We start from the raw sequence: 27,031 nt of genomic DNA on the forward strand, positions 1-27,031 counted from the left end.
GTTTTTTTCAAACTAAGGACATGTGGTAAGACCCTCCTTCCTGATACTGGCCAGAGTTATAAGCCACTCCCAGTGATTCTGGGATTGGAACAGAGAATGGGACCATGTTCAAAACTACACAGTAGACCCTGTTGCTAAGATAATGCTTGGTAAATCAGGTATACTGAATGCATTTTTCCCTTGCATTTTTAAAGTATAATGAGTTTTAGAGGATGTGGTGACTCTGTCAGAAACTGAGAGCTAGAGGTAGATAGGGGTGTGTGTGTGTGTGTGTGTGTGTGTTTGTTTCTGTTTCATAATGTATTGTTGACTTATATAGTTTTATAGTGCATTTATCACAAGAAGATGCCAGTAGATTTTGAGATTAAGTTAAATTGTATTTGGCAATAAGATAAAAGTTCTGTTGTAACAGATGAGAAACCCAGTCTATTCTTAAGCAATATTTCTTATTAATAATGCAAATAATATTCACATAAGATCTCTTTGAGATTTGATAAACTCAGTGCTTAATGAACCTTGAAGATTCTGATAGTAAATTTTACTGGAATTATATTTGAGTCTCTCAAACTATTCTGTGAAATACACCATATAAATTCTCAGTAAATATTTATCCATAGCTACCAACCACAGATACAGATTTTGTATGGAACATTTGAACTTTGAGGTTTCTTTAATGTTTCATCAGCAAAAAGCCTGGCATTCGTAATCTGGCAGCAGAGGAAATGACATAACTTAAAATAGTCTTCTGGTTTTGATGGCTTGGCTTTGTTTGAACTAAGATAATTTTTAAGTTTTTCTGATGTTTGCTATTTTTTCTAGCAAGAAAGATACACAGTGAAAGCTGATAGTTTGACTACTTTCAACCACCATGAGTAAATGTGAGCTCCTTTTCTGTGTATGGCTAGCTTTAATGCAGAGTAGCAATTGCATAGCTTTCATCCCAAAGTTTGCAAGACCAGCCGAAAGATAATTGTAGCAAGTTACAGCTATTCTCAACACAGATGCTCACCTTTGCCTACAGGTGTTTCAGCCTTAAGATGAGAGGGAACGTGAAGGGAAACTTTTTGACAGGCATCACAAAATAATACCAGAACCTCAAAAAAGGAAAAAAGAAAAAAGAACAAATATCATATTTGATCGCATTTTTCATGTTACGATTTTGTCTGATTTATAAAATTACTATTAATTTTAAAATTAACTTTTAATTATCTACTTTTTCATATTCATTTAGAAAGTGATATGCATAGAGGAACTGGCTTTGGGAAGTCATTTAGTATCAATGAAATAAGTAAGTGAACAGTTCTTAGGACTACATCATTATTACATAATTGCAATAGAATGTAGTATGATCCATTGAATTTGTAGAGTATTGCCTCTAATACTCTAAAACCTCACAGATCTTTAGCCTGGAAAAGTACTGGATTCTGGAATTCTATAAGCAATGATACAGCAGCTCTCGAGTCTTTTTATTACTGCTATTTGAGTTTACTATTGAAGAAGTGAGAAATATTAGAAGCATTTTTGAAGCTCATATAAATGACACTTAGAACCACTCCACTGTCAGTAAATTACTTCTCAGACTGTCTTAGAAAAGGAAAAAACCTTCAAAATCTAAGTATTTTCAAACCACCGTGCTAAGTGACACAAACTTACAGAACTCTCTGAACTTTTATTATATTTAAGACACAGCTATTGGTTTAAAACTTATCTAAGAACTCCAAAGCAGATAAACTATATTTTTTCCTTAAGTAAGTTTTAAGCTCAGAGAATTCTATAAATTCAAAACAATTTTATTTCTTTTGTATCACATTATACTTATTTGCTTTCTTTTCTCTTTATTAAAATAGCTCCATGTCAATTTTCAAAAAGAACACAACTAGATTTCACAGAATCATACAGATCAATTTGTGATCACTTTTTCTTGAAGACCATACTCTAAAGTTATGGGACATATTATTTATGTAAGGATAAACCAAATGGTTAACGTTCGTATTGAAGATGCTACATTCTTCTAACTCAACTTCCATAGTTGCTATGATATGCTAGATGTATCATAGCAACTTAAACTAGGTTGTACATTTGTTTTACAAATATGCTAGTCCTGTAATGTGGCCATCTGCCATTTTATAGGTTACATTTGCATACAGCTGTAATTTAAATAACCACTTATGAAAACAACAGACAATCCTATTCATTTGGCTATTTAGAAATGCCATCATTATAATGCCAAGAATTGCACTAGACTATGCCTCAGGTCTCTCTGCGGATAAAGTTTGGGTTAGTAATTTTCTACATGCATAGTGTGAGAAAAGTACATCACAGTTAGAAACAAATGCATAACTGCATATATATATATATATACATATATATATATATATATATATATATATATATATATATATGCATGTACCTCTGTATATAATGAGTCTACATATATTTTATAGGGTTTATCTACATCTCCAAGCCTGCCATTATTTTAGTTCCTCCCTGCCTTAGGACCCCACTGCAGGAAAGCACAATCTCTAGACAGAAACAGTGGAAGTTTCCAGAACATCAGCAGTCCCCTGCTTCCAAGTTAAACTGGGGTCTAAAAACGACTTGGAAGGAGTTGTTATCTTTCCAGTTAATATGTGGTTCTAGCATGAAAGGGTACAGGATGAATCAAGGGATAATGGGCTGGGCAGGGATCAGGACCAAGGGCAAGAAAAATCTGGGTTTAACTACTTTTTACTTAACAAACACTAACTCCAGGTGGCTGGCATGTGCTCTGGTCTCTGGTAGTGATAGGATGAGAAGTTGACCATCAACCCTGTACTATAATTATTCATGTGGAGAAAATGTTTGTAGTCATTTATAAAAATCCCCGGATTCTGAAAATATAATTTATAACTAAAGTATTTTTGGTAAAATACAAAATTAATTAAAAAAGAGTAAAGTCACAATTTAGAATTTTGGAATTGAGATTTGAGAAACTCCACCCCTCTCCCAAAAGCAAACATGGCATCCTGTAAACAGTTCTAACCCAGGCAGAAGGCAGCTTCATGCCTAGCGTGGTGACTTTCATACTTCTCTTGTGGAGTCAAACCGCATTCTCACATTAAAAGTCCTCCCCATTCTTCCTGAGTGAACCAAGAACATCTTCAGTAATTCATATCATCACCCACAATCCTTTTCTCTTTCTGCTGCTCAGTGGCATAGCATGTTAAATACATGAGCTTTATGAATGCCTAGTAGCTAAAGCAAGTCTTAGAACCTTCTGGGCCAAATGCCAAAACCTTATTTCACTACTCCTCAGAAAAAAAAAAAATCACAGCCAAACTGAATGAGAGACTCCCTTGAAAGACATTACCATGCCATATGCATGGGGGCTTGGAGAGTAAGCCTATCCCTCCCCATCCTGGATCACAAGGCCCTCAGCTCTAAATTATTCTCAAATCAGGTTTTGTTTTCCTCCAACTATTCCCCCTGCCTTCGATTCTCTCAAGGCCAGGAAGAAGGTAAGAGCCTGCCTAGTTCCTTAGTCCTTTGGATATTACTCACCAGGAGAAAGAAAAGGAGCTGCTTAGAGAAGGTGCTCCCTGGGGCAGCACAGGCCACAGCCATCTGAAGTGGTCCCAATGGCCAGGGACGGTGAACAGCTGATAGGGTGGCCTGGAGTGCACAGGGAGGCTAAGCAGATGCTGGCAATTGTCAAGATGCTCTGCAGCCAGGTTGGCAAGGTTGAGGTGGCTTTGGAAGAGAGTCAGGATGCAAGTGATAAGCAACAGGAGGAGGAGCAACAGGTTGGCCTTCTTCCCTGGCCAGTCGTCTCCTTCCAGTTACCTGTGCATGGAGAGAGGGTTTCCTACAAGTGGGGAGAGCAAGGCCCAGGACACCCCATGCCCAGCCACTGGCTCCTCCTCAAAGCAGCTTTCAAAAGTTCTCCTGCCACTTAACACATAGTCAGAGTTAAAAGACAACACCCTTCATGAGCAGCCCTCCTCCCTTTACCCCCAGGTAGAGGCTGTGAAGTCCTCCCAGTTATTATGTCCTCCCACAGCCTTCCCTCCTTCTTGGCCTTAATAACCTGCCTTGCCCCCCGGGTGCAAACAGGAATTGTGCATAAACCCTATGCCAAAAAAAAAAAAAAAAAAAAGGAATTCCTGGTCAGGCACATTGGCAAATCAGAGGAAAGAAGCTTGTGCAATCACTTCCATCTGTAGTTATCTCCTAATCATCAAAGCTTTCAGGTATAGCCTAAGCCATGGAGCACTACAGCTTTGCCAGAGAGATGACATTCCAGTTAATGCCACAGGTGTATTGTGATGGGTGCATTGTGCCTGCCCCCTATTATTTTCTGTCTCCTAGGAGTCAGTCCTCCAGACATCACAAGGAATATCCAAAGTATATCAACCTCATCAAAAAAGCAAAATAATAATAAAGTAACAAGGACATAGTTCACTTATAGTTCTCTTTTTGTTACACTGGAGACTTTCTTCTTGTATTGTTATCCCCTCCCACTGCCAGACAACTAAACTCTACTTGACTTCTCACATTAAAATCATTCCATTCGTCCTAATTAGTTGTGCATTACAATGTGGCTTAGAGAACTGGTGTAAAGATGTCGTAGCATTCAGGGTTTGTAAACATCAACGATTCTTGCAGTGGAAACCTTAGTGTCTTTTCTTCTGTTTTAATTCAGTATGTTCATGTCTGTTGTATTTAACGGCAGTGATAGAAGTTGGGGGAGGATGTTAAATACTGTCAAGTACTAAGTGTTAGGTATATGGGTGGAACTAAATTCATATTTACTAGGCCAATTCTATGGATAGAGGCATAGCAGACATTTAAGCCATTGTTCCCAATAGACCAACAAGGACTCACTTTATTAAATGATGGAAACTTGAGAAAGCAAACCTTATCCCTGTGTTCATGAAAAAAAAATTCAGCAGTGGGCTAGAGATACAGCTTAGGCCACAGGTTTAGTCCTCAGCACCACATAACCAAGGTATGGCAGTGCAGGTGTGTAATCTCAGCTCTGGAGCTTTGAGGCTCACCTCCACCTGTGAAATATTCACATACTAGGCTATGTGCCCTGCCAAGATGGAATACCATTCAAGGAGAAAAAAAAAGAACATTGGAAGTCTCAGGAAGCTACAACTAAGTACACTTTTTGGAGATTTCATAGAAGCTTAAAGGGTAAGAAAAGGACACTGCAGCAGATGTTAAAGATCTTAGCACTTAAGAACAAAGTGACTAACAGATCTTAAGTTTATAGTTCAGTGACAAAGGAGAAAAGTGTGTATGTAAATACTGCATAATCTCTTATTTGCCACAAACTTACAGTCATAAAGGGAAAGCCTACGAGGGTGTGTGGATTTCTTTAATCATCAGCTTAAGGTGTATCTCTGTATGAACCTAAACTATGTTTTATGGGCATACAGCAATACATTTCATGGAAATTTGTCATGTGGCCAACTTGTAGGAAGAGCTACTTAAGAAAAAATTCAAAACTCTGACACAGTTATTTTTAAACAGCATTAAGGCTCTCTCAGGTGACCCCATTTATTCTAAGAGACTAGGCTGGTAGGAATACTGCATAGATAAAACTATAAGAAACTACTTTGCCCCTTTAAGTTTGGAGCTGAGATGGAAGGAAGGACCATCCAGAGACTGCCCCACCCGGGCATCCCTCCCATAAACAGCTACCAAACGCAGACACTATTGCATATGCCAGCAAGATTTTGCTGACAGGACCCTGATACAGCTGTCCCTTGTGAGGCTACACCAGTGCCTGGCAAATACAGAAGTGGATGCTCATAGTCATCTATTGGATGGAACACAGGGCCCCTAATGGAGGATCTAGAGAAAGTACCCAAGGAGCTGAAGGGGTCTGCAACCCTATAGGGGGAACAACAATATGAAATAACCAGTAACCCCAAAGCTTGTGTTTCTAGCTGAATATGTAGCAGAAAATAGCCTAGTCAGCCATCATTGGGAGGAGAGGCCCTTGGTCTTGAGAAGATTAAATGCCCCAATACAGGGGAATATGTTGAAAACAACCTTCCCAGTCTGAGTCGTTTGATCTCAGTATACTACAAAAACAAAACATAACACAAAACAAAAAACAACAAAAATACATTCATTTCCTGCTATTTCCTCTGATTAGTCTTTTCTCTTCAAAGTTGAACATTTAAGATCTATTTTTAATTATAACCTTACTACCTATACTAAGCAGCACTTCATTCAGTGCTGACTTTGAACATGAGAAAATATTCTCACTGTCTAGAGAGAAAAACCCATCAACTATAGTGAACTTGGAAATTATCTGAGTAAAAGGTTATTAAAATTTAAAGATAAATTATTTGTGAAAAATTGACTAAGAATGATTTCTCAAGGGTTCTTACATCGATTACTAGTTAATTTTACATAAAGTGACCCCTCATGTTTACTATGAAAACTGTTGTCAACCCTAAGAAATGTCAGCACCGTCTGGGGGTAATTTAGGGCTCTTGATTTAGCACACACACTTAATTCAAATTGGCTTAAGAAAAACAAAACTCTGTTCACACAAATGCACCACAACTCATTTAGCTGAGCATTTCAGGCATTTCTGACGTTTACCCGTTACAAAAATCACCTTTATACATACAGCTTTTGAGCAGATTTACAATTATTTTTTAAGCTAGATGGTATTTTATGTTTGCAATGTTTTAAATTAACTCCTGTAAGATAGACATATTCAGAACTGGAGGTTGAAGTATTTGATGAGCTAAGACACTTGTATTTCTAAATTCTATACTCTCTTGGTGGATTTCAATTAAAAATGACGAACACTTAAAAGTTTAATATTCATAGCTATGTCATATGCTAGTAAAACATTCACTAGAAAGGAATATTTTATGCAGTTCTATTTCTATTCTCATTAATAAGGTGAATAAGATCTTTTTACATACAGATACAGTAGTGATATGCTTAAAATGGTCAATATAATGTATAGAATAGATGTAGAATGTAGTAACCTGAGAATATTTTTAGAAGAGCTAACATTAAGAGCACACTTCTCTGCTTTACAGTTGTGTTAACTATCATTTCTTTTGTGTAAATGGATTAAGAGTGATTACTATTAAACAAAAGAAACTACACTCATTAAAGCATACACCCTCTATGAAATAGCCTCAATTAGCCACTGGCCTTCAATTATCATTATGTTATGATGCTTCTGCAATCAATCGCTAACAGACAGTCCTCCCGCATTGGCATAGGTCATGGAATTTGAGTATTAAAAAAAATGCTGAGTTTGAGAACGCCCGGATTCCATTCTCAGAGTCTGAATTCAGGTTGGAATGAGCTCAATATGTTGCCAGTCATCAGCAAGAACTTATCCACACTGATGTCTTGCACTGATGAATAATCGTCTATTATGTCTAAAATTCTGCTAGAAAAAGCAAGGAACGCAAACTCAGCAGGGCAGAGAAACTGTACATGAAGATTAGTACTGTACTGTCAAACAGGAAAACAGTCTGTGTATGAATGAAAATAGAAGGAATATGTAATCACATGCATATATTGGCACAAAATTGCAGTGTTCTGGGAATTCAAGAAAGACTGGAATACTCTGGAGACCACCCTATCATTAACCCTTGTTAATGAGGTGAACACCAGGTGATCTATACAACATGAAAGTGAAGCCAAGATCCATGAGCTCAGATAAACCAAATGGACATCAGAACAAGGACAGACAGTGGCATAAACTGTTTGACACACAAGAATCAGACATAAGTTCCTCAACACCTATATATTTAAAAAACAAAAAGCTAGGCATGGTGACACATGTCTGTAATTCTAAGAATGCACAGGGAAGCAGATGGGTCCCTAAGGCTTGCTGGTTAGCCAATCTCACTAAATAGGTGAGCTCCAATTTCAGCAAAAGACAATACCCCCAATTAAGGTGGTTATCAGTTGAGAATACCTAGCATTGATCTCTGGTCTCCAGGGGTAAATACATATAAGGCACGCATGCACACATTTGCACACACATACATACTAATAAAAGAGACAAATCAAGTGTATTTTCTACTGTTAATGTTGCTGAAATTAAGAAAATGAGAATATATCCTTTAATGGAAGCTGATATCTACCTTAAATTTAGATTGCATGAGGAATGGAAAATTCTAGAAAGAAGGGAAGCTGGGAAGGCATTTGAACAAGGGGATGTACTGAAGGAAAAACTGGTCCACATAGGAGCAAATTTTCTCAAGTGATACTTACCATCTCCTCTCTAAGCCTCTGGGGCTAGTATACACTTTTTGAATGTAGACATGGGTTTTGCTAGTCAAAGTATAATGAGTAAAAACATCTGAGGAGGAGACCGCAGCACAGTATAGGGTGAAGAACTACTCTACCCCAAACCCCATGTGCTTATAGAGTACAGAGAAAGTAACCCAGTAAGATAGGGAAGGAAAGATGGTCTTAGATTCACTGTCTCAAAGGAAGAAATTCATGAGATCTCTTCAGAGATAAGGAACAATTAGAGGAGATAAAAGAGCCAGCAGAAAAGCAGTCTTTGGTGCAGTTTTGCACTAGAAAGTATCTTGGACATTAGTTAAGACAGAAGCAGAAAGAAGAATTAACCACACAAATCAAAACATTCAGACTGAAGGATTTTTCCCTAATTGTTTTAATTTTTCAAAATGTTGATTGTTAAAGATTAACCAGAATAACAATGATGATTTAGTTCATGTTCCTTCCATTACCCCAGTGAATCAGCAGAAGTATAAATAGCTAAATGAAAAGTGCCTGTGAACACATAGGAAAGACTATAGTGAGAAAGAAATCAAGGAATGAGACCTTATGTTCTATCATTTCAAAACACACAACTTGGCTCTTTTTCTTGACTTGATGTTGTTCCAAATTTCCTTTTATCTGTTGGCCAAGTATGAAATGCCATCTGTATCTGGACCAGTCATTACATATTCACCTTCTTAAAAGTGTTTCTAGACTGGCATGCTCACTCTAGAGTACAAATCTTTATAAACAGATCTGATAAATTAGGATACCATAAATGTTATGGAATAGCATGAAAAAGGGAATTCACACTGACAGATTTGTTTAGGATAATCTGAGAAGGGCTGATACCATGCATGTAGTCAGAGCCCCTCTATTCCAGATTAGGGGCCTTTTCTTGGATTAGGAGGGAAGAAAAGGAAGGCACTGTGTAGGTAGGCTGGTGGCTGGGTTCGTCTTTTGAAGGTAAGTTGGGTTTTGTGCTTTCATTTGTGTCTCAAGAGATCAGGATGTGGTACAAAGCACTGCTTTTCTCAAACATGCAGGATGGTTTACACAACTCTGTGCACTTGGAACCAGGTGTTTCAGTTTAAGATGGCCACACAGTTGTTCTTCCATATGTAATACTTAAACTATGACAATATAGAGGAGTCCCACCTCCCTTCTCGACCCATCTGCATTTGACAGTTGCAGGTTGATCTCTAGTTCACAGAAAACTGTCAAAAAAGAAGCAGCCTTGAGTGGAGTTCTATTGGGTGGATCCCTTGGAAAGGATAGTCATCAGGAAGAACCTCGCCACCCTTCCCAATTACCTTCCAAATGGGAACAAGGATGAGGTTATCCAGAGGCAATAGACAAAGAATGTGAAGCAAGTATGCTTGATTGCCTGCCATTCTGCTACAGTGCTGTGAGACTCCAAGAATGCCACATTCATTTGAATGGAAGATGCTGATTCAGAATGAATGAGAAGTGGCCAAAGACAATAAAGAAAGCAATGTTCCTCCCACAAAATATGACCTAATTGATGGTTTATTGTGGAGAGTGACTGAGTACACACAAATTTTACCACAATCTAAACCATTGTATGTTCTGTGTAGACATGATTCTATGTGGTTAAAAAAATACATGTACATCACAAATTTATTTATCATGTTCTTAAGAAGATCAATGGACATACTATTTATGACTATACAAGAATACACAGGATAAAGTAGAAAAATTAAAGTATGTTTGAGAAAGCCTTGTCACTCAGTACAAAACAGACCAGTCCATTTTGTTTTCATTTGAATGGAATAGCATCAGCCAGTGCTTTCCAGAGACAGAAACAGAGAGGTTTGAGTTGTGAAAAGCATGGATTTCATGGGTCCACCACAGACTGTTAAAGCAATAGTCAAAAAAATGAGTTATTTTGTGTGTAGGGTTTGTCTATGTGTTTTTGTGTGTGCATGTGTATGTGTGTGTTCCTGTAGGTAGAAGCCCAATGTCTTCCTGAATCACTTTTCCACCTTATGATTTTAGAAAGGGTCTCTTGTTGAACCTGAAGCTGCTTTCACCAGGCCAGTTAGCCAGCAAGCCTGAAGGAACCTTGTGTCTCCTCCTCCCTAGCACTGGGAATGCAGCCATGCACTATAATACCCAGATTCTTAAGCTGCAGGTCTAAACTCAGGTCAATGTGCTTGTGTAGCATAAAGGTGATGTCCATGAGTGACCTGAATTAGATCTCAGCACTTCAATCAGTTATAAACCTTATAAAATTATTAATTTAAAGACCCATTTCTGTTATAATTCCTAATTAAAACATATGTAGAGGAAGGACTCATAAGACCCAAGAAGTTGACAAAAAGTAGGTTCAGGAACCTCAAAGTTATAAGATTTGCAAACCATGCCCCTAGGGTTATATAAATAATAATTAAAGTGAGTAGAGTATTTCTTCAGTGGAATTGCCCACAACTTGTGTAGCTTTATTGAGTCATCACTGATGCTAGGGTAGGCTGTTTGGTGAGAAGCTCCTTAGAGTTGCCCATAATATCCTCACTCAACTCACTGACTCTCCAAGCTCGATCTCAGAGGGACTATTTTCTTTGATACCTCAAGGTGAACAGACTTTGCTCAGGTCTTCCCCAGGAAGCACACTACAGACCAATAAAACAAGGATCTCTAGAATTGTTTAAAAACAAAAGAATTCCTGTGATTGGTTGGAGGAGTCAAGAAGCCTGAAGTCTTATGATCTAGATAAACTACATGCCACAAGACAAGAACTCTAAGCAAGAACCAGGAAGTCACAGAGAGTACACAGCCTTTGTCCTAAATCTAGAAACATCTGTTGATTTCTGGAAGGAAAAGTGATGATGCTTAGGAATTTAGGGATATACTCATGACTACAAATGAATGAGTATGTTCACACTGCTTACCATTTCATGAATTTATTTTTGAATAGATGATCAGAAGGGCGAAAATGTTCTCTTTAATTTGAATAAATTCCAATGGAAAAAATAAACAAAAAGTGTAGACTACACTGTGATACAAGTTTAGCTTTAATTTTTTTCATTTAGACTATCACATATTTAGAAAAATACATGTATAATTGTAAATTTACCCAGTTACAATTTATGAAGTTAACAATTTTGCCTAAAGATCTTAATTCTTTTCTTTGAATAGGAAAAAGATTTAGAAAATAATAGTTTTTCCTCTTCCTTTTTTTTTTTTTTTTTTTGAGATTTTATACTGGGTAGAATTTTTTAAATACATCTCTAGGTATATGAGTTTTCCCCCAGGGGGAAAAAAAAGACTTTCATCAGTTTCAATCTATGACAAATGTTATGTATTTTTCCCCTTTTGAATTTTTAATCATATCAAGATAATAACAGGTATATTATTTTTTCAAAATTTAGCAGGTATTGCTTTGTATCTTCCAAGTCCTAGTTTTTTCCTCTTAAAGGCAACTATCCTGCACTTTTACTGCAGATTGACCCCAGTTTACAACAACTGCTACTCTCCATTTCTCCACTTTTCAATAGTCTGAAAGCAATGCACATTTCTAAAAAATCAATGCTTCCGATTCTGAGTTCTGGTCTTTTTGTTACTAGTGTCATATTCTGAGGTATTCTTTGGAATTACTGGGCAGCAGCAGTTAGCTGTAGCTCCTGTCAGCCACAAGTAATTAGGGTAAACAGAATATAAACACATGCTGACGTGCTGGGTTGTTAAAGCTAAGAATGCCTGGTAAACTAGGTGTATTACATGTGTTTTCCATGTATGATTAACTACAAATTAGTAGCATCTTTATTTATTCTGCTACTTACTGCCACATTATTAAATGATATATGTATGCATAAATGGTTATTTTCTAACTTTAGAAAATTATTCTTTGATAAATCTATGTGAATGTATGTATGTATGTATGTATGTATGTATGTATGTTTTTATCTCTCGTATGTTTTTAGTCAGGGAGGCCACAGTGGCCTCCAAAGTAATGCAGGCTATTCCTATTGCTTTTGATTGCCCATTGAGAATCCAATAGATTTTTGACCCAGAATTGTTTCTATCTAAATAAATGCAAGAATAAAAATGAAGCAGAGACTAAAGGAAAGGCCAGCCAGGGACCTAACATGGAATCCATCCCTCTGCCGAGCATCAAACTCTGACACTGTTACTGATGCTGTGCTGTGCTTGCAGACAGGAGCCTAGCATGGCTGTCCTCTGAGAGGCTCTACCAGCAGCTGACTGAGACAGATGCAGATACTTACAGTCTACCATTGCACTGAGATTAGAGACCCCTGTGAAAGAGTTAGGAGAAGGATTGAAGCAGCTGAAGGAGATCGCAACCCCATAGAAAGACCAACAGTGTCAACTAACCCAGACCCCTGGGAGGTCCCAGAAACTAAGCCACCAACCAAAGAGCATACATGTTCTGGTCCATGGCCTCTGGCACATATGTTGCAGTGGCCTGCCTTGAATGGACCCAGTGGAAAAGGATGCACCTAATCCTGTAGAGATGTGATGGTCTAGGAAACAGGGATTTGGAGGAAGGGGGAAGGGCAGAGCACTCTCTCAGAGTCAAAGGAGAGGTGGGAATGGATGAAGAACTCTTGGAGAGGGGACAAGGAAGCAGGGCAACATTTGGAATGTAAAAGCAAAACAATTAAACACACACACACACACACACACACACACACACACACACACCTGATAGTAAAACCCTATTGCTGAAAACAGCACACACATTGGTCACAGCACATAGAGAAGTCAGGCTGTGTCTGATCTGTAAACTACTGGCTCACTTTTGAAGTTCTGGAAGATGTAGACTGCTGCAAGAGGAAAGGCATTAATAGTATTGCCTAGCTGTGAACCCTGCAAATTATAATAATGACCTGCCAGACAAGTTGTACTCTCAAATACTACAGATAGGGACTGAAGTATCCAATCACTTTCAGATTGACTTGAGACCCACTCCACAGGAGGAAATTCATGCCATGTACTGTTAACCTGGCCGAATGCCCATAGATGAGGAGCTCTTAGGTGCTAAGAAATCTGCTAGTCTTGTTTTGTTCAACATTCATATTACCGAACTGCCTTTTAAACATTTGTATCTGTACCTTAGATTAATGGTGTGTCCAACCTTCACTAGAGAAGTTTCCTACTGAGGGAATCGATGGTTAATGCAGAAACTCACAACTGGCTAAAGCGTTGAGACTAGGCGATAGTAAAGTTCACAGCCCTAAGTGAACAACTATGTCAACCCTTCCAAGGCTCAAGGAGTATTACAGAAGAGGGGACAGAAAGAAGAAAGAGGGGGAAAAAGATATCTTATAGACATGGCATAGCCATGGCACTCATGAAATCACTAAGGACTATGTCAACAGGACTTCCACAAGATTGGGGCTCAACATTTTGTCAAGGATGGCGTAAGGGCCTTATGAAGCCCCAACTCTCCCTGGGGAATTATTGACACTTAAGAGTGTTGGAGGATGGGCTGTCATTGTCCTCCATGGTGCAGCCACTGATGAATTGCTCCTTCTCCAGTAAATACACTCTCATGCTTGCACAGGCAAGCAGCTCTAATTAGACACTGTTACATTCAAAAAGACGAAGTGAAAGTCGAAAGTCAGAAACAGACAGAAAGAAGGGTTTCCACAGAAGCAGGGAAAAAGGAGAGGGCTGGAAAGATCAAAAGTTCCATCTCAGGGCAGAAGTGTCAATCGATAAAAATAATGTAAAAGGATTCTAAAATTGTTTATCTCTTTTACAACCTTCCTTCCCTCACAAGTCTCCCTCTTACTGAATTCTTTTTAACACTTTTCCTTAAACCAGTGCTCACTGGCTATGTTGCTATGACTACCAATAAAAGCATATGCAGAATTTAATATATTTAAGATCTCTTTAGTTTTAAGTAAACAATGCAACAAAATAGGCTTGAGGCCGTTATTAAAACCTAGAATTCAATTAAAGTTAATCTAAACAGTACAAAGGATGGGAAGTCTTCCATTTTTTCCAGTATATGATATTGAGTTGCACCCATTTAGATACTATTAAAACTAATGTGGGTTTGTTTTAAATGCTGTGATATTAAGACTGTATTTTCTGAAGGGTTACTTATGAAGAACTCAATGTATTCTAATTCAGTAAAGTGACAGGTGTTCCAGGGAATTGGTGAAGGCTTTGCCTGTGAGTAGAAAGTGGGGTGCACTCCAGATGCCTGTGTGAAGTCTTTGGGAACGTGCAGATCAAGAGGATAGCCTGGAAAAGGCAAGGCTGGGAGAATAAAAGTTCAAAAGGATTGTCTGGTGATGTAATAGTCCTTCCCAGACGTCACTGGGCTCTCAAAGGAAGGCACAATTTCTAAGTTGTTTACTTTTAGAGCATCTCATACTTAGAAGTAAGGTCATCAAGAAGGTCCTAGAGTTAGCTGATTTCAACTGAAATCATTTGGCTAGAAATACTTTTGGAAAGGGTGTGTGTGTGTGTGTGTGTGTGTGTGTGTGTGTGTCCTAAAACTAGTAATGAGACAAGAATCTGTTCATTGGAAAGGAGCACAGATTTAGAAGTGCCGGTGTTCAGTCGTCAAAACCAGTTGTTACAAAACCCTCGCAACAGGTGGAAAGAACAGAAAAGCTAGTTAAAATGACACCTTTGTGATTTATGCTTACATGTTTGTTTTCCAAGAGAGGCCAGCAGTAAAAGCTAGGTCAAGCATGGAATCTGTTCATCCAGGTGATGACAGGTAAGATGCCAAAAACAGAACCTGGCGTTTAGGACTGGAGGCTTAAACAGAACAGCAGGTCTCAGATCTGTGTCGAGTCAGAATAGCCGAAGATGTTATCGTGGATGAACTCCATCAGAGGGAGGTTTACATTGAGGGAGAACTAAATCTAAGATCGGGATGGAGAAACAAGATGAAAGTAAATGGTCTGAGAGATTACCCCAGCACTTGAGCAATGGATGCTTGAGGCCAACCTGGGCTATATAAGCAGAACTCTTGAGAGAAATATAGAACAAGAAAGAAATATCATGTTGAGGGAAGAAAATAAAAGAAAGGTTTGGCAGAAACATTAAAGAAATGTGAAACTGAGGAGTATCTGGATGAGAATGTAAAAAGATGTCCTCTAATGGAAAATGTGTTTCAAGAAGCTGTAACAGGCTGGGGACATAGCCTCACATACAGGAAGTCTTGGGTTTGATCCCCAACACCAAAAAGTTGTGTTATACTCCTCTAATTGCAGAACTCTGGAGGTGGGCACAGGAGTATCAGAAGGTCAAGCTCTTCCTCAAGCTCAAGGCTAACCTGGGCTACATCAGACATCATCTCTAGAAAAACAAACTCTACACACAACTATACTTGCCCAGATGTCTGGATCCAGTAAAGAAGCAAACACTAGCTATCAAACTAGAAAAGTAATTCATTGGCATAATTGTAAGCAAATCACAAAATCCATAGAAAAGATGACGAACCAGATTCATAAAACTGGAGGGGACTAGGGAAATTTCAGTACAAGAATGTGCCATGGATGACCTGCCATGGGAACTGTATGTCTAAGATGCTACCCCTAGCAATGCCACATAGGACATTTGACACTATCATCCCAAATTCAAGCTCATACCTTTGAGTTTCTGATGATGCTTGTTTCTCTTTCTCGAATTCCAATTTGTTCAGAACTAATGACTCTCTTCTGATTCAGAATGTCAGAAGGTGGGGAGAGAAGTCCCTCTCTTTTTCTCTGCCTCCCAGAAAATCTTTCAAGGACAATGTCTTCTACATGAAGAAGATGGTAGTGGCTGTTTCTTATGCAAGCAACCATTATATTCAAAGCCATATTCTAAGAACTTTACTGCCACTTGTTTAATCATCATACCCATCCCAAATTAAAGACTTCTTCTAATTGAATACAGGTTAACTGAAAAATGTAAGCAAGTAGATTGCAATTATAGTTAACTCTGATGAAAGGAATAGGGCAGAGGTTCAAACTGAAGCAGCCAGGTTAGGGAGTTCTTGTAAGCAATGGCATGATGTATGTTTTTATGCAGAAAAGGATAGGAGACCAGAGGAGTCAGGGAACAGAGCAGATGCTGAATTCTCAATCTTGGGTACCAGTACAGAGGAAGATGGATGGCGATGCCGTGGTACTGTACAGAAGACACGTGGGGTCTTCAAGTCTTGATTTCAGGTTTTCTCAGAGTAATATTGTCACTTCTAAATATAATGCTATAGAAGGCAGTGAATGGGGTGAATCTTTGCACAACTACCGTGTGAAAGACAAAAAAAAATTCTCCAGATAGGGACCATAAAAAGTAGACACTCTAGTTCTTTCTGTTTAGGTAATCGTATCAAGAGTCCAATTGATATAAAGAGGTAGTAAATTGATATTTGAGGTTTCTTGATCACATTAAACAGAAACCAAGGGTCAAAGGTAAGAGAGTAGGTGGACTAGAGAAAAATCATCTCCATTACAACAAGCATCACCCTAATTATAAAGGCTGTCATTTGTTGTTTGACTTCTATGCATCAGATATACTGTTAAATTCTTTATATGTATCATTTCAATTCATTCTCATAACAAGTCCATGAAATGGGTCCTGTTATTATCACATTTTTATAGGCAAGCAAATTGAGACCCATAGGATTTAAATAACTTCCTCCCAGTCAGAGAGCGAGTGAGTGGTGACATGGAATTTTCATCTACTAATTCCAGCTAGGGCAATGCAACTGGAATAAAAGGTTGGAGTCAGAGCTGGGGAGGTGGCTCAGGGGTAAGAGCACTTGCCATGCAAGCATGAGGACTTGAGCGTGAATCCCCAGAACCCATGTTAAAGACAAACAACAACAACAACAACAACAACCATGACTATGTTTGTCTGCAACCACAGCATTTGAGAGGAGAAACAGGGATAGCGCATGTCTGGTCCCATTCCTGAAGGGGACCAAATTCTCATGAGCAGTTGACTTCTTCCAGTTGTTTAGTCGTTCAACTCAAGCATAAGCTAGTATGCCAACCAATCATTGTATAAAATTTAGTAAATGTTTATAATCTTCTGCACATAGAGATGCTGTATAGTTTTTACTTAGGTCATTTTTATGCATATTCTATTTTATACTGAATATTTATAAACTAAATATAATTGAGTTATTCCCCCTGCTGGTGGGAAGCAAGTGATGGCTGAATGGAAGATGACTTTTAGCCACAGTGTTACATTGTATTTCATCCTGACAGGAAGCTACATCTCCTAGAAGGAAGCTGGTTTTTGTTCTGTTTTACTTTTTTGTTTGTTTCATACAAAAGCACATAGACACCATTTTGCATATATGCATATGTATGTGTGTGTATGTATATGTATATACCATATGTATATATGGTGTTCCACAGCTCACACTAGGAGAATTGTAATGATGTCTCTTAGACCAGAAATCTTCCCTGGACATGTAGATACTTTGGCAGAGTAATTGCCTAGCATTTTATTCCCCATCACCATATATACATGGCAAGAGACATGTTAAACTGAAAATATTTTTATTATTTAGTATATTAATTTTTAAACATTTCTTTTCCTTTTTAATTCTTTTGAAGCCATTTTGAGTTGCTTTTTCTACATGAAAATCTGTTACATTTGCTTAGGACAAAGGTCTACCATAAAGCAGAAAAAAATGGCACAGGGTTAATCACCCATTAAGATCATGTACTTTTGATTAACAATACCTTGAGGATAAACTCAAAACTTTATAAAGGAGATAAAAGGAAATACTAAGACTAACTAAGCCTGTGTCCAGTAATCAAAACTGTAGTCATCAGTAGAAATATTTAAACAAAATGAAATTATAAAGCTATGTTTTCCAAAGTTTCCTCTGGAATACCAGTACAGAGGCCACTATTATTGGCTGATTCCATTTTCAGGAATGGGATGATTTCAATATCAGTTGCAAACAGTATGTTTTATTTTTCTATGTTTCTTTAAGCCGTCTTCCAGTTTTCTGTCTTCTTTTGTGTTTTAGGTCATTTTCTCCTCTCACAATACTGTTATGTGACAGTGAAATGACGGCTTGTTCACTTGGTTTTACTTTAATCTGAACACCCGTGCTTCACTGCTCCTATTTCCTACTGTCACTTAACATGCTCCTCTAAATGGAGTTTTTATTCAAAGGCATCATGACCCAGTCACAGGCAAAATCCAGGTAAGGAGCAAACCATAGGCATCATGAGGATGATGGCCTTGGCCACTAGTCATATTATCTGTGTAGGCTCTCTGCATACACAAAATAATTTTATGGATCTGGTTCCAACTTGCAGACTGTCCAAATCAAACTCTTGACTTTGCTGCTCCCAGACATAAATAGGACAAACTTCTCCCCGAGTCCCATCTCCAAGGACAGAAGGCTGATGTTGTCAAGGATGTCACACAGTGTCTAATATCTGGAAGCTCTTCTCACACTGATCCTGCTACCATGGTTCTCCTTAGCCATCGCTTGAACTAGACCTTAAACTAGAGAATTAGTGTAACTTTGCCTCTGTTTTCTTATCCATCTAATGGCATAATGATAGTCTCCACCTGGTGTTTCCTGTGGAACACAGGATAATATATGCAAGCAATATGGTTAGTATGAGTGACCTGAAGTGAATGGCCACTAATTGTCATGAACTAAGCAGAGAAGGAGAAAGGAGGGAGGTGGCACCTAGAGTCAAGGCCACCTGGAGTCAGGGCCAACTGGGTCAGGACGACCTGAAGTCAGGACCACCATGAAGCAGCCTTCTCTTCTGCTCCCAATCTTGCCTTAACCTGCCATATGCTTTTCAGATATTTATCATTCTCTCTCTCTTTCTCTCTCTCTCTCTCTCTCTCTCTCTCTCTCTCTCTCTCTCTCTCTCTCTCGTGTGTGTGTGTGTGTGTGCATGCACGAGAGAGAGAGAGAGTCTAGGCCCTTTATTGACCACAAAACTATCCTATAAGGGAGAAGTGGGCTATATTCAGGCTCACTGGAGGTTTAGAAAATGAAGGAAGGTGTTGAGCACTAGAAAGCAAAACAAGAAAAGAAAAATTTCCAATCTAATATTCTAATAAACAGTCTTGAAAATTCTACAATCTGCCCAGTGAGGACACCTTAATGGTTTCCGCAACTCTTAAGCTCTTGGTCATATGTTACTGCTTGAATTTCTTCACTTTTCTTATCCTCTCTACTGAGGTTCAGAGATTCTGTTCTCTCTCTCTCTCTCTCCCCCCCCCCCATTCTTTCTGTGATGCTTCTGCTGAATGTGTGTGTTCATGTGCGTGTGCAGGTGTGTAAGCACCCGTGTGCATGGGAAGACAGAAATAGATGGAAAGAAAGAAAGGGGGGGGGTGGGAAGAGAACATGTATTCATTGGTTTGAATGAGAAATGTCCATTAACTCATGTGCTTGAACACTTAGTCCTGGTTGGTGTCACTGTTTGGGGAGGTTATGGAACTTGTAGGGCATGGAGGTTTGTTGAAGAATGGATCTCTGGGGTTGGAATTTGGGAGCTGATAGCCTCATCCCACTTCCAGGTTTCTGTTTCCTGTTTGCAGCTGAGATGTGGTCTATAGCCTTCCTGCTCCTGCAACTCCCTGCCATGCCACCCCAGCACAATAGACTCTTATTTCTTTGAAATCGTAAGGCAAAATAAACATCTTTGTCTACAAGTTATTTTTGGTCACTGCATTTTATCACAACAGAAAAAGAAGTATTTTCTTTCACAGATGTATTAAATGTGTTTCTGTCATCTCATCCTTCACCTGTCATACTCTCTTCCCTGCAACTCCTATTGAAGCCCTTCTCAAGTCTCCTCTGATTTTACTTTTTTGTCTTGTTCTCATTGTTTGATTCTCTGCTTGTTTGCATGGGTGGAAGCTTATTTACTCTAACAAGTACAGCGTACTAGTGGCTACAACACTGAGAAAAATGGCTATTCTTCCCCCAGCAACAACAGATAAGGCAGAAGTGGTCCACCAATTGATAACCATGGGGGTGGGGGGTACTTTATGAAGTTCTTTCCCATCCATGATGGACTGGCTCCATCTTGCTCAAGCTTTGTGCTGAAAACCAACATAGCTGTGAGTTCATAAGTTCAACAACCATATCACATTGAAAGACAGCATTTTATAACACTCCTCCTCAAGTCTCAGCACTTAAAATCCTTCTGCTCCATCTGAGCTTTGGAGGGGTGAGATAAATGTGCTGTTTAGAGCTAAGTACTCAACAGTCACTTATACTCAGTACTTTGACCATTTATGAGTCTCAGCATTAGCCATCCCCCACTACAAACAGAAACTTCTCTGACCAAGGCTGACATCAGCACTAATTTATGGTTATAAACATAAATATTTATAAGGCAGTTGACAACATGTTCATTTAGCAAAACAACAGTAGTAGGTTCCCCAGGTCCTATGATCCCTCTGAGCCAAGGACTTTTGATACAGTACTAGATACAAATTTTCTACTGTGAAGCAAACCTCAAATCCAATCAGAAAGTGGTTGGTTAGTCTTGTGCCAGACATACTACTATTGCAACAGTGAACTCCTCTAGCCTGGCAGGAAAAAAAATTGTACGCACACGGTCTACCATGGGAGGGCAATATGTGTGTACTGATAATATAATGTGGTTAGAGGGCTGGAGAGATGGTTCAGCCGTTAAAGGCTAGGCTCACAACCAAAAATATAATGTGGTTAGAGGGTTCCCTATACCTTTGTTTCCTTCTCTCTTCACAGTCTTGTTTCTTCAAATCTTCCTTTTATATCACCTATAACCTTATCAAGGCATTCATCTAAATAATATTATTCACACTTAAGGCAATGTTTAACTTGAAAAATGCAAATATAATCTCAATACAAATGAGAATGCACTACTACCACAGATGCCCTGAGGAAACAATAAGGTAAGTATGAAGGTACCTGTGAAATCAATGAAATGTTGTTAATGATAAGACCATTGTACTTCTTAGATGCTTAGAAAGCTGGGTGCGGTGGCTGAAGCCTGTGAGCTCAGCAATCAGGAGACAAATGCAAGAGGATCATCTCCAGTTCAAATCTAGCTTGATCTTCATCGTGAGTTCAAGACCAGCCAGAGCTATATACCAAAACCTTGTCTGAATGGATGAATGAATGAATGAATGAATCACAATGCTATTACGAATAGCTGTCAAATTGTGTGAAATGAGGATCTTCTGAATAAGAAAGGTTCAGCTTCACTTACAAATAACATGCTTGTGTAGTAATTTCTCCCACAATTTCTTTAACCTCATTATTATTTCCTTTAATTTTTGAGACTGGCTTTTAATTACAACATTTCTTCCTCCCCCTTTCTCCTTTCACTCTCTTTCACCTGCTTAAACAAGGAGCAATATTTCATTCTTAACTGATTGTACATGCTGCACAATCAACATTATTATTAATGGTACTAAAATTTTGGTTCTAAGATTCATATATTATAGAATGTACATCAACGACAACATTCATCCTCAATGATGCTGAACTGAGCCACTATTTTGGCTCCCTGCTTCCTGATGTTGTCCAGAGACTTGCTTCCAGAACAGCTTCAGGAACTGCTACTGATTCCAGATGATCTCACTTCATCCAACATTTCAGATGGGTCCAGTCAGAGCTTCAGTCAAGCCCTGAGATTTCTAAGCATACAGAGACTGGATAACAGATGATAAATCTAGCTTTCTTAAGTCTAATCAATTGTTCTAACTTTCCTACTCCTTCCCACCCCTTTAAAGAATTTCTCATCACTCCTATTCAGCAGGAAGAAGCCATGGAGAGTTGTCAGCCCTATTCCTTGGTTGTTGGTGTCTGTTTATGATTATTTTACAAATTATAAATAGGTTGTCATTTTAAAGAATAATTTGTAAATGGTCATACTTTGAGCAGGGAGGAAATAGATAGAATGGCTTACTAAATTTATTCTTGAACAAAGCATTGTGCAGCCATAATCTTACATTTATAGAAATCTTTGTAATTGGCTTAAAATTGAAGTTGTAATTTCTTACATTGGTACAGAATTTATATATTGATGTAAAATTAAGGTCTACATTGGTATAAATTTGTATATTGATACAAAATTTGAAATTAATATTGTTACTTTTAGATAGGCAATGTGCCTATGCAACTCATTTAAGGATACAAGGCTTTGACCCAGTCCTTTTATAGCTGCTATTATAAACTGTTTAGGATGATTAAATAACTCAAGTTCAGGGCCATATAGTAAACTCATGGTTACACTAGATTCTGATTTAATTATAGTAAGGTGTTTAGTAGTCAAGGTGTAACAATCAAAAATATCAGAAATCCACAGAATTTGACATTTTATTATTATTATTATTATTATTATTATTATTATTATTATTATTATTATTATAAAATTTGACTAGGGACATGTCTGCTCCTGATAGTACCATCTTCATGGTTTAAAGAAGATACTGAGCATCTTTACCTCCAGGTGATGTTAATTATTCTGGCAAGATAGCCAATAGGCAGAAATTGCCTATATCATCTGCAGACAAAATACTGTCCAAAAAGGACAAACAGATGTCGTATAGGTGACTGCTAATCTCTGCCAAAACATGCTAAGTAGTCCTTCATGTTCCTTCTTCATTTTAGGGTCTGTCAGATGGCTCTGGGCCAAAAGGCTGAAGACAGATGCTCTGACATTTTGAGGAATGGGGAACTGTCCAGGTAGTCAGCTACCTCTGCAATTTGTTTACATTTTGAAGCTATGATTTTGTGCTTCCTAAATATTCAGGTAATATTTAATTCATTCTCAGATTTCTGATGGGGTTGAAGACTAGTTATAGTCTCATAAGCAAACTTACATTGCTTAGCATTGAGAGATATGATATAGAGTTAAAATCACGGTTTTCAGATTCTGACACAGGCTAAAATCAAAACGTAATCCAGGCACAGAATTTTAAGCTCTTCAGTTAGGATATGATGGATGCTACAGTACTTTATCTAGCTGACAAATATGATGAACTGGATGTTAATTGTATATTGTACACTACAATTTACATAATTGTTATGGTTATGCTTGATTTATGCCTGAGAGAAGAGCTCTTTTTATTTGGACAGAAATGTGAGGTGCTGGGGGTTGGTTCTAATGCTTTGATTTAATGGGGAATCTGTGAGTCCAAATGTAGAAGGTCCTTGTCCCTAACTGTTTTTTGATCAGTCAGTAAAGATGCCAGCAGTCAATGGTTGGGCAAAGGGAGAGAAGGAGAGACCTTCAGATTTGTGTGGGCTAGGAACTGGATAAAGGGAGACAAGATTGTCATGACTCAGGGGAGAAGGGTAGGAAGTAGGAGCTGTAGGAGAGAAAGCCGACCAGCCATGTGAGACTTTGGGTGGGTAACTACTACCCACATTCCTGTTTGGGCTTGGGGTAGCAGGGGAAGATTTAGGAGTGCCCAACATTTGAGCAAGCAAAGGGATCTCAAAATTAACTGGCATGTGTGTGTGTCTTCCATCAGGAATCCAAAGAGTTCCTGGACTTGTGACTGGAAACACATGACCTGTTAGGAGCACTAAGCTGTGTAGGTAAACTCACCACTACAATATACCCCTCCTTGCTCTTTTTCAAATTCAAATTTTCATCAACCGCTATTGAGTGCACATATATATTTTTATATACATCCATATTCTTAAATATAACCTGTTGAGTCCATATAATGTCAGTTGTATGCATATTTCCAGTGAGGACCATTTGGCACTGGATAACCCAATGGTATGTTTTTTCTGGTGAGGACAATTCCTCCCAGTCTCATTTTTACTCAGTTGCCTCTAGTTCTTGTTTAGGGTTGAGGTCTTGTGGGCTTTTCCTTAACTAGTTTGGAAGTTTTGATAGTGACTTCTTTGTTCAGCTCAGAGTTTGGTAGTCATGTTGGTGAGACATTTTTACAAGTATAGCCTCTGATGTTCTTAGGAAAGTCCCTGATTCTCTGGTTCTTAGAATCTTTCCCCAAGACTTAGTGTGGGGTATTCCATAGAAACACCTTTTGTGACAGGACTAGTAGTCTAAGCACAATGAATGATAAATAATCTTTACGTAGTTTTAACAGGTTCTTCCCACTACCCCTGGTGTCTTGCACCAATTAATTTATTCATACTTTACAAGTTTGGGAACCATGAAGAGTGAACATATTAGCAGACATAGAATAGATGTTATTATTATCCTATGTTAAAGACAACAAGACCAGGACACAAAGTAAGTCTTATAGTTGATGATACATGAGGCATTTGAATCCAGGCAGTTTCTCTTTAGCCATTGGACTAAACTTTCTTCTCTCAAATATGAAGGGATGTATTCTAAGAATATCCTAAAACAGTTTCACACTGGGAAATGGAGTTTTGTAAACTCACAATAGATAGCCTTCTGAAGAGATGAAAACAAACAGGGTCTAACCTGAAAGAGTGAAGCTAGGGTGTATGTGGCAAAGCTAAAGAGATGATGTGGGATAACAAGCAAATAAAATTTTATAGCCTTTATTTAATACATGTTTTCCAACACCACAGACAGAATGGGAAGAAAGAGCACACACTGATACCTTTATGGCACCACACTTGGCTACCAAGTCCAGGCTCTAGTGTCTGATGACTGAGAGCATTTCTCTGAGTGCCATCTAGATTAACAATGTTGGGAAACAACCAGTTGCTCTCAGTAAACCAGAAATTCCTGATCTCAAGCCAGACAAAAAGAGCCATCCTGAGATGAGAAAGGGCAAGATCAAGGAAATGCCATGTTTAGCAAGCACCCAAGCAAGACTGATGCAAACTGAAGCTTTTGCAAGCATTCTGCTGGGGACTCTCTCATGGTGGCTTACAAGAGCAAAAGGCTCTCTTCATTTGGCTCTTCTTTAGCTCTACCTCCCAGCTTACAACCATAAACATTGAGTTTCTGTACCATTTCCCCTTTAATGTGAAAAATAGTCTGGAAAACCCAGTCTCAATTCCTACTAATAAGAACCAAAGTTGCCAATTAAAAAAAGACTAGTGTAACTAACTGAAACCATAGGCAGAGAGTTTAACAGTATTAAAAAGTTCATTAGATTGCTATTAAGTTGCCTTCTATTAGTATTTCAAGCTTGTCTGAAGTGTCTTTCTCAACACAGGAGACATTAATTCAAACATCTCACTCACAGCCTTCTGACCAAGTAATTAACTTAAAATATACTTTGCAATTTAAAATACTTTTCCTACACTAAACCACAAAAAGTAATAATGGCATAAATATCTGTGGCTAAGTTAAGTGGTTATGATTCTGTTACTTTCCATGTCAACAAAACCCTTCCAAGAATCCAGAACACAATGGAATCCAAGAAATGATTCTCAGATTCATACAAAAATCAATTTATTTTTCACAGAATGTTTTATAACTAAAAACATAAAATTAATTGTACAATAAAGCCAACCAACATAAAACTCCTTCTTCAATTTAGCACATAAGAACATTAGAATTTCTTTTAGGTTTTTAAGTTTTAAAGGATTCTGACACATAATATGAATCTGCACTCTGGATTGAGAAAACATTTAATAGTTGAACACAATGAGCATCATTAGAAGAAACAGGAACCAATGGAGATTTGAAGTCCTCCTCTGGATGGTAATATTGACTCTAGTAACACCTGTGGCCAGGATCTCAGGGTCTATTTGTTACAATGGTACCTTACATTATTGAGTCATCTCTCACAAGGATCTCAAAGGAACACTATAGTCATTTTGCCTCTTGCTGAGAGAAAGAAGACATAGAAATACTAGGGGACTTTAAATAACACTCTCAGCCTATTCAGCCTTGATACACTATGAGAAAGTGCCCTACCCTATGAGCAAAAAACACAAGACACTAGACCTGAGCTACATATTTACTTCTGTACTGGGGTGTTACGGAAATCATCCCTTCGAATTTTGTGGAGAACCATGGTAAGTTTGCCAGAAAACATCCCTTGGAAAAATGGTAAAATGTCTTGAGAAGAAAGTATAAAATGACATTTTCTCTTATTTCACATAGACAAAGGTTATGAGAGGGCTGACTGGGATACAATGACTCTCTGATCTCAAAGATAGTCTGTTCTTAGCAAGAACTCCCTGATGTCTTTAAATAATGGTGATTAAGAATCCAGATTTACACAGAGAGTGTCAGTGTATACATTTTGTTGGCACATAATTATGGAATTTGGCCTGCCATTCTCAAAACAATTCTAGATTGGGTACAAGTCCATCAGATTTATATAAGTGTGTAGTTCCACATCTAAAGACATATCTTGAAAAGACAAGAACTAGCAATAGTGAATGGTGAGCAATTGCTAGCTATGCTCACCCTGTCCAAGCTTCAAGTAAGGAATTCAGAGACTGGTACTCACTACACAGTTTTCTTAGGGGAGCTCTGTGAAATGAATGATACATGTGGACACATCCACCTCTGTACCCCATAAGATGCCAGAGAGCCTGGGTAATGCTGCAGAACTTAAACTCTCTATCCATTCATTTCTCCTCCATACCCTTTTTATTATACTGAAAGAAAATTATAGAATGAATTGTTTCAAATAAATGTGGGACTATCACAGCATCATGCTCACTTTCCCAAATTCTCTGACATGAGGGCTTTCCCACAATTCAGAGTGCTTCAATGACCCAAATATTCTATTACGGAAAGAAATAAAATGAAAAGGCAGAAACTTGACTCCTTCTGACTACTTGTTTAGTTGAATGTAAGTCCTTGCATCTGCAGACAGCAAGCACTTAACCGGAGAAAGCCAAAACTTTATGTTCAGATTA

General features: G+C 38.2%; 1 protein-coding gene across 2 annotated transcripts in view; it reads right to left on the reverse strand.

The window, feature by feature from the left end:
- Positions 1-3,820, reverse strand: part of Dsc1 (desmocollin 1) — a 31,303-nt gene extending 27,483 nt beyond the window's left edge. For both annotated transcript variants that reach the window (NM_001291804.1, NM_013504.5), the window contains exons 1-2: positions 3,541-3,820; positions 1,010-1,094 (exon numbers count right to left, since the gene is read on the reverse strand). In NM_001291804.1, the coding sequence (NP_001278733.1) occupies positions 1,010-1,094; positions 3,541-3,603 (148 nt within the window). In that variant the 5' untranslated portion in view covers positions 3,604-3,820. The remainder of the gene's footprint in view (positions 1-1,009; positions 1,095-3,540) is intronic.
- Positions 3,821-27,031: the final 23,211 nt, after the last annotated feature.

Source organism: Mus musculus, chromosome 18, assembly GCF_000001635.26.
Source record: "Mus musculus strain C57BL/6J chromosome 18, GRCm38.p6 C57BL/6J".
Classification (NCBI taxonomy): Eukaryota; Metazoa; Chordata; class Mammalia; order Rodentia; family Muridae; genus Mus; species Mus musculus.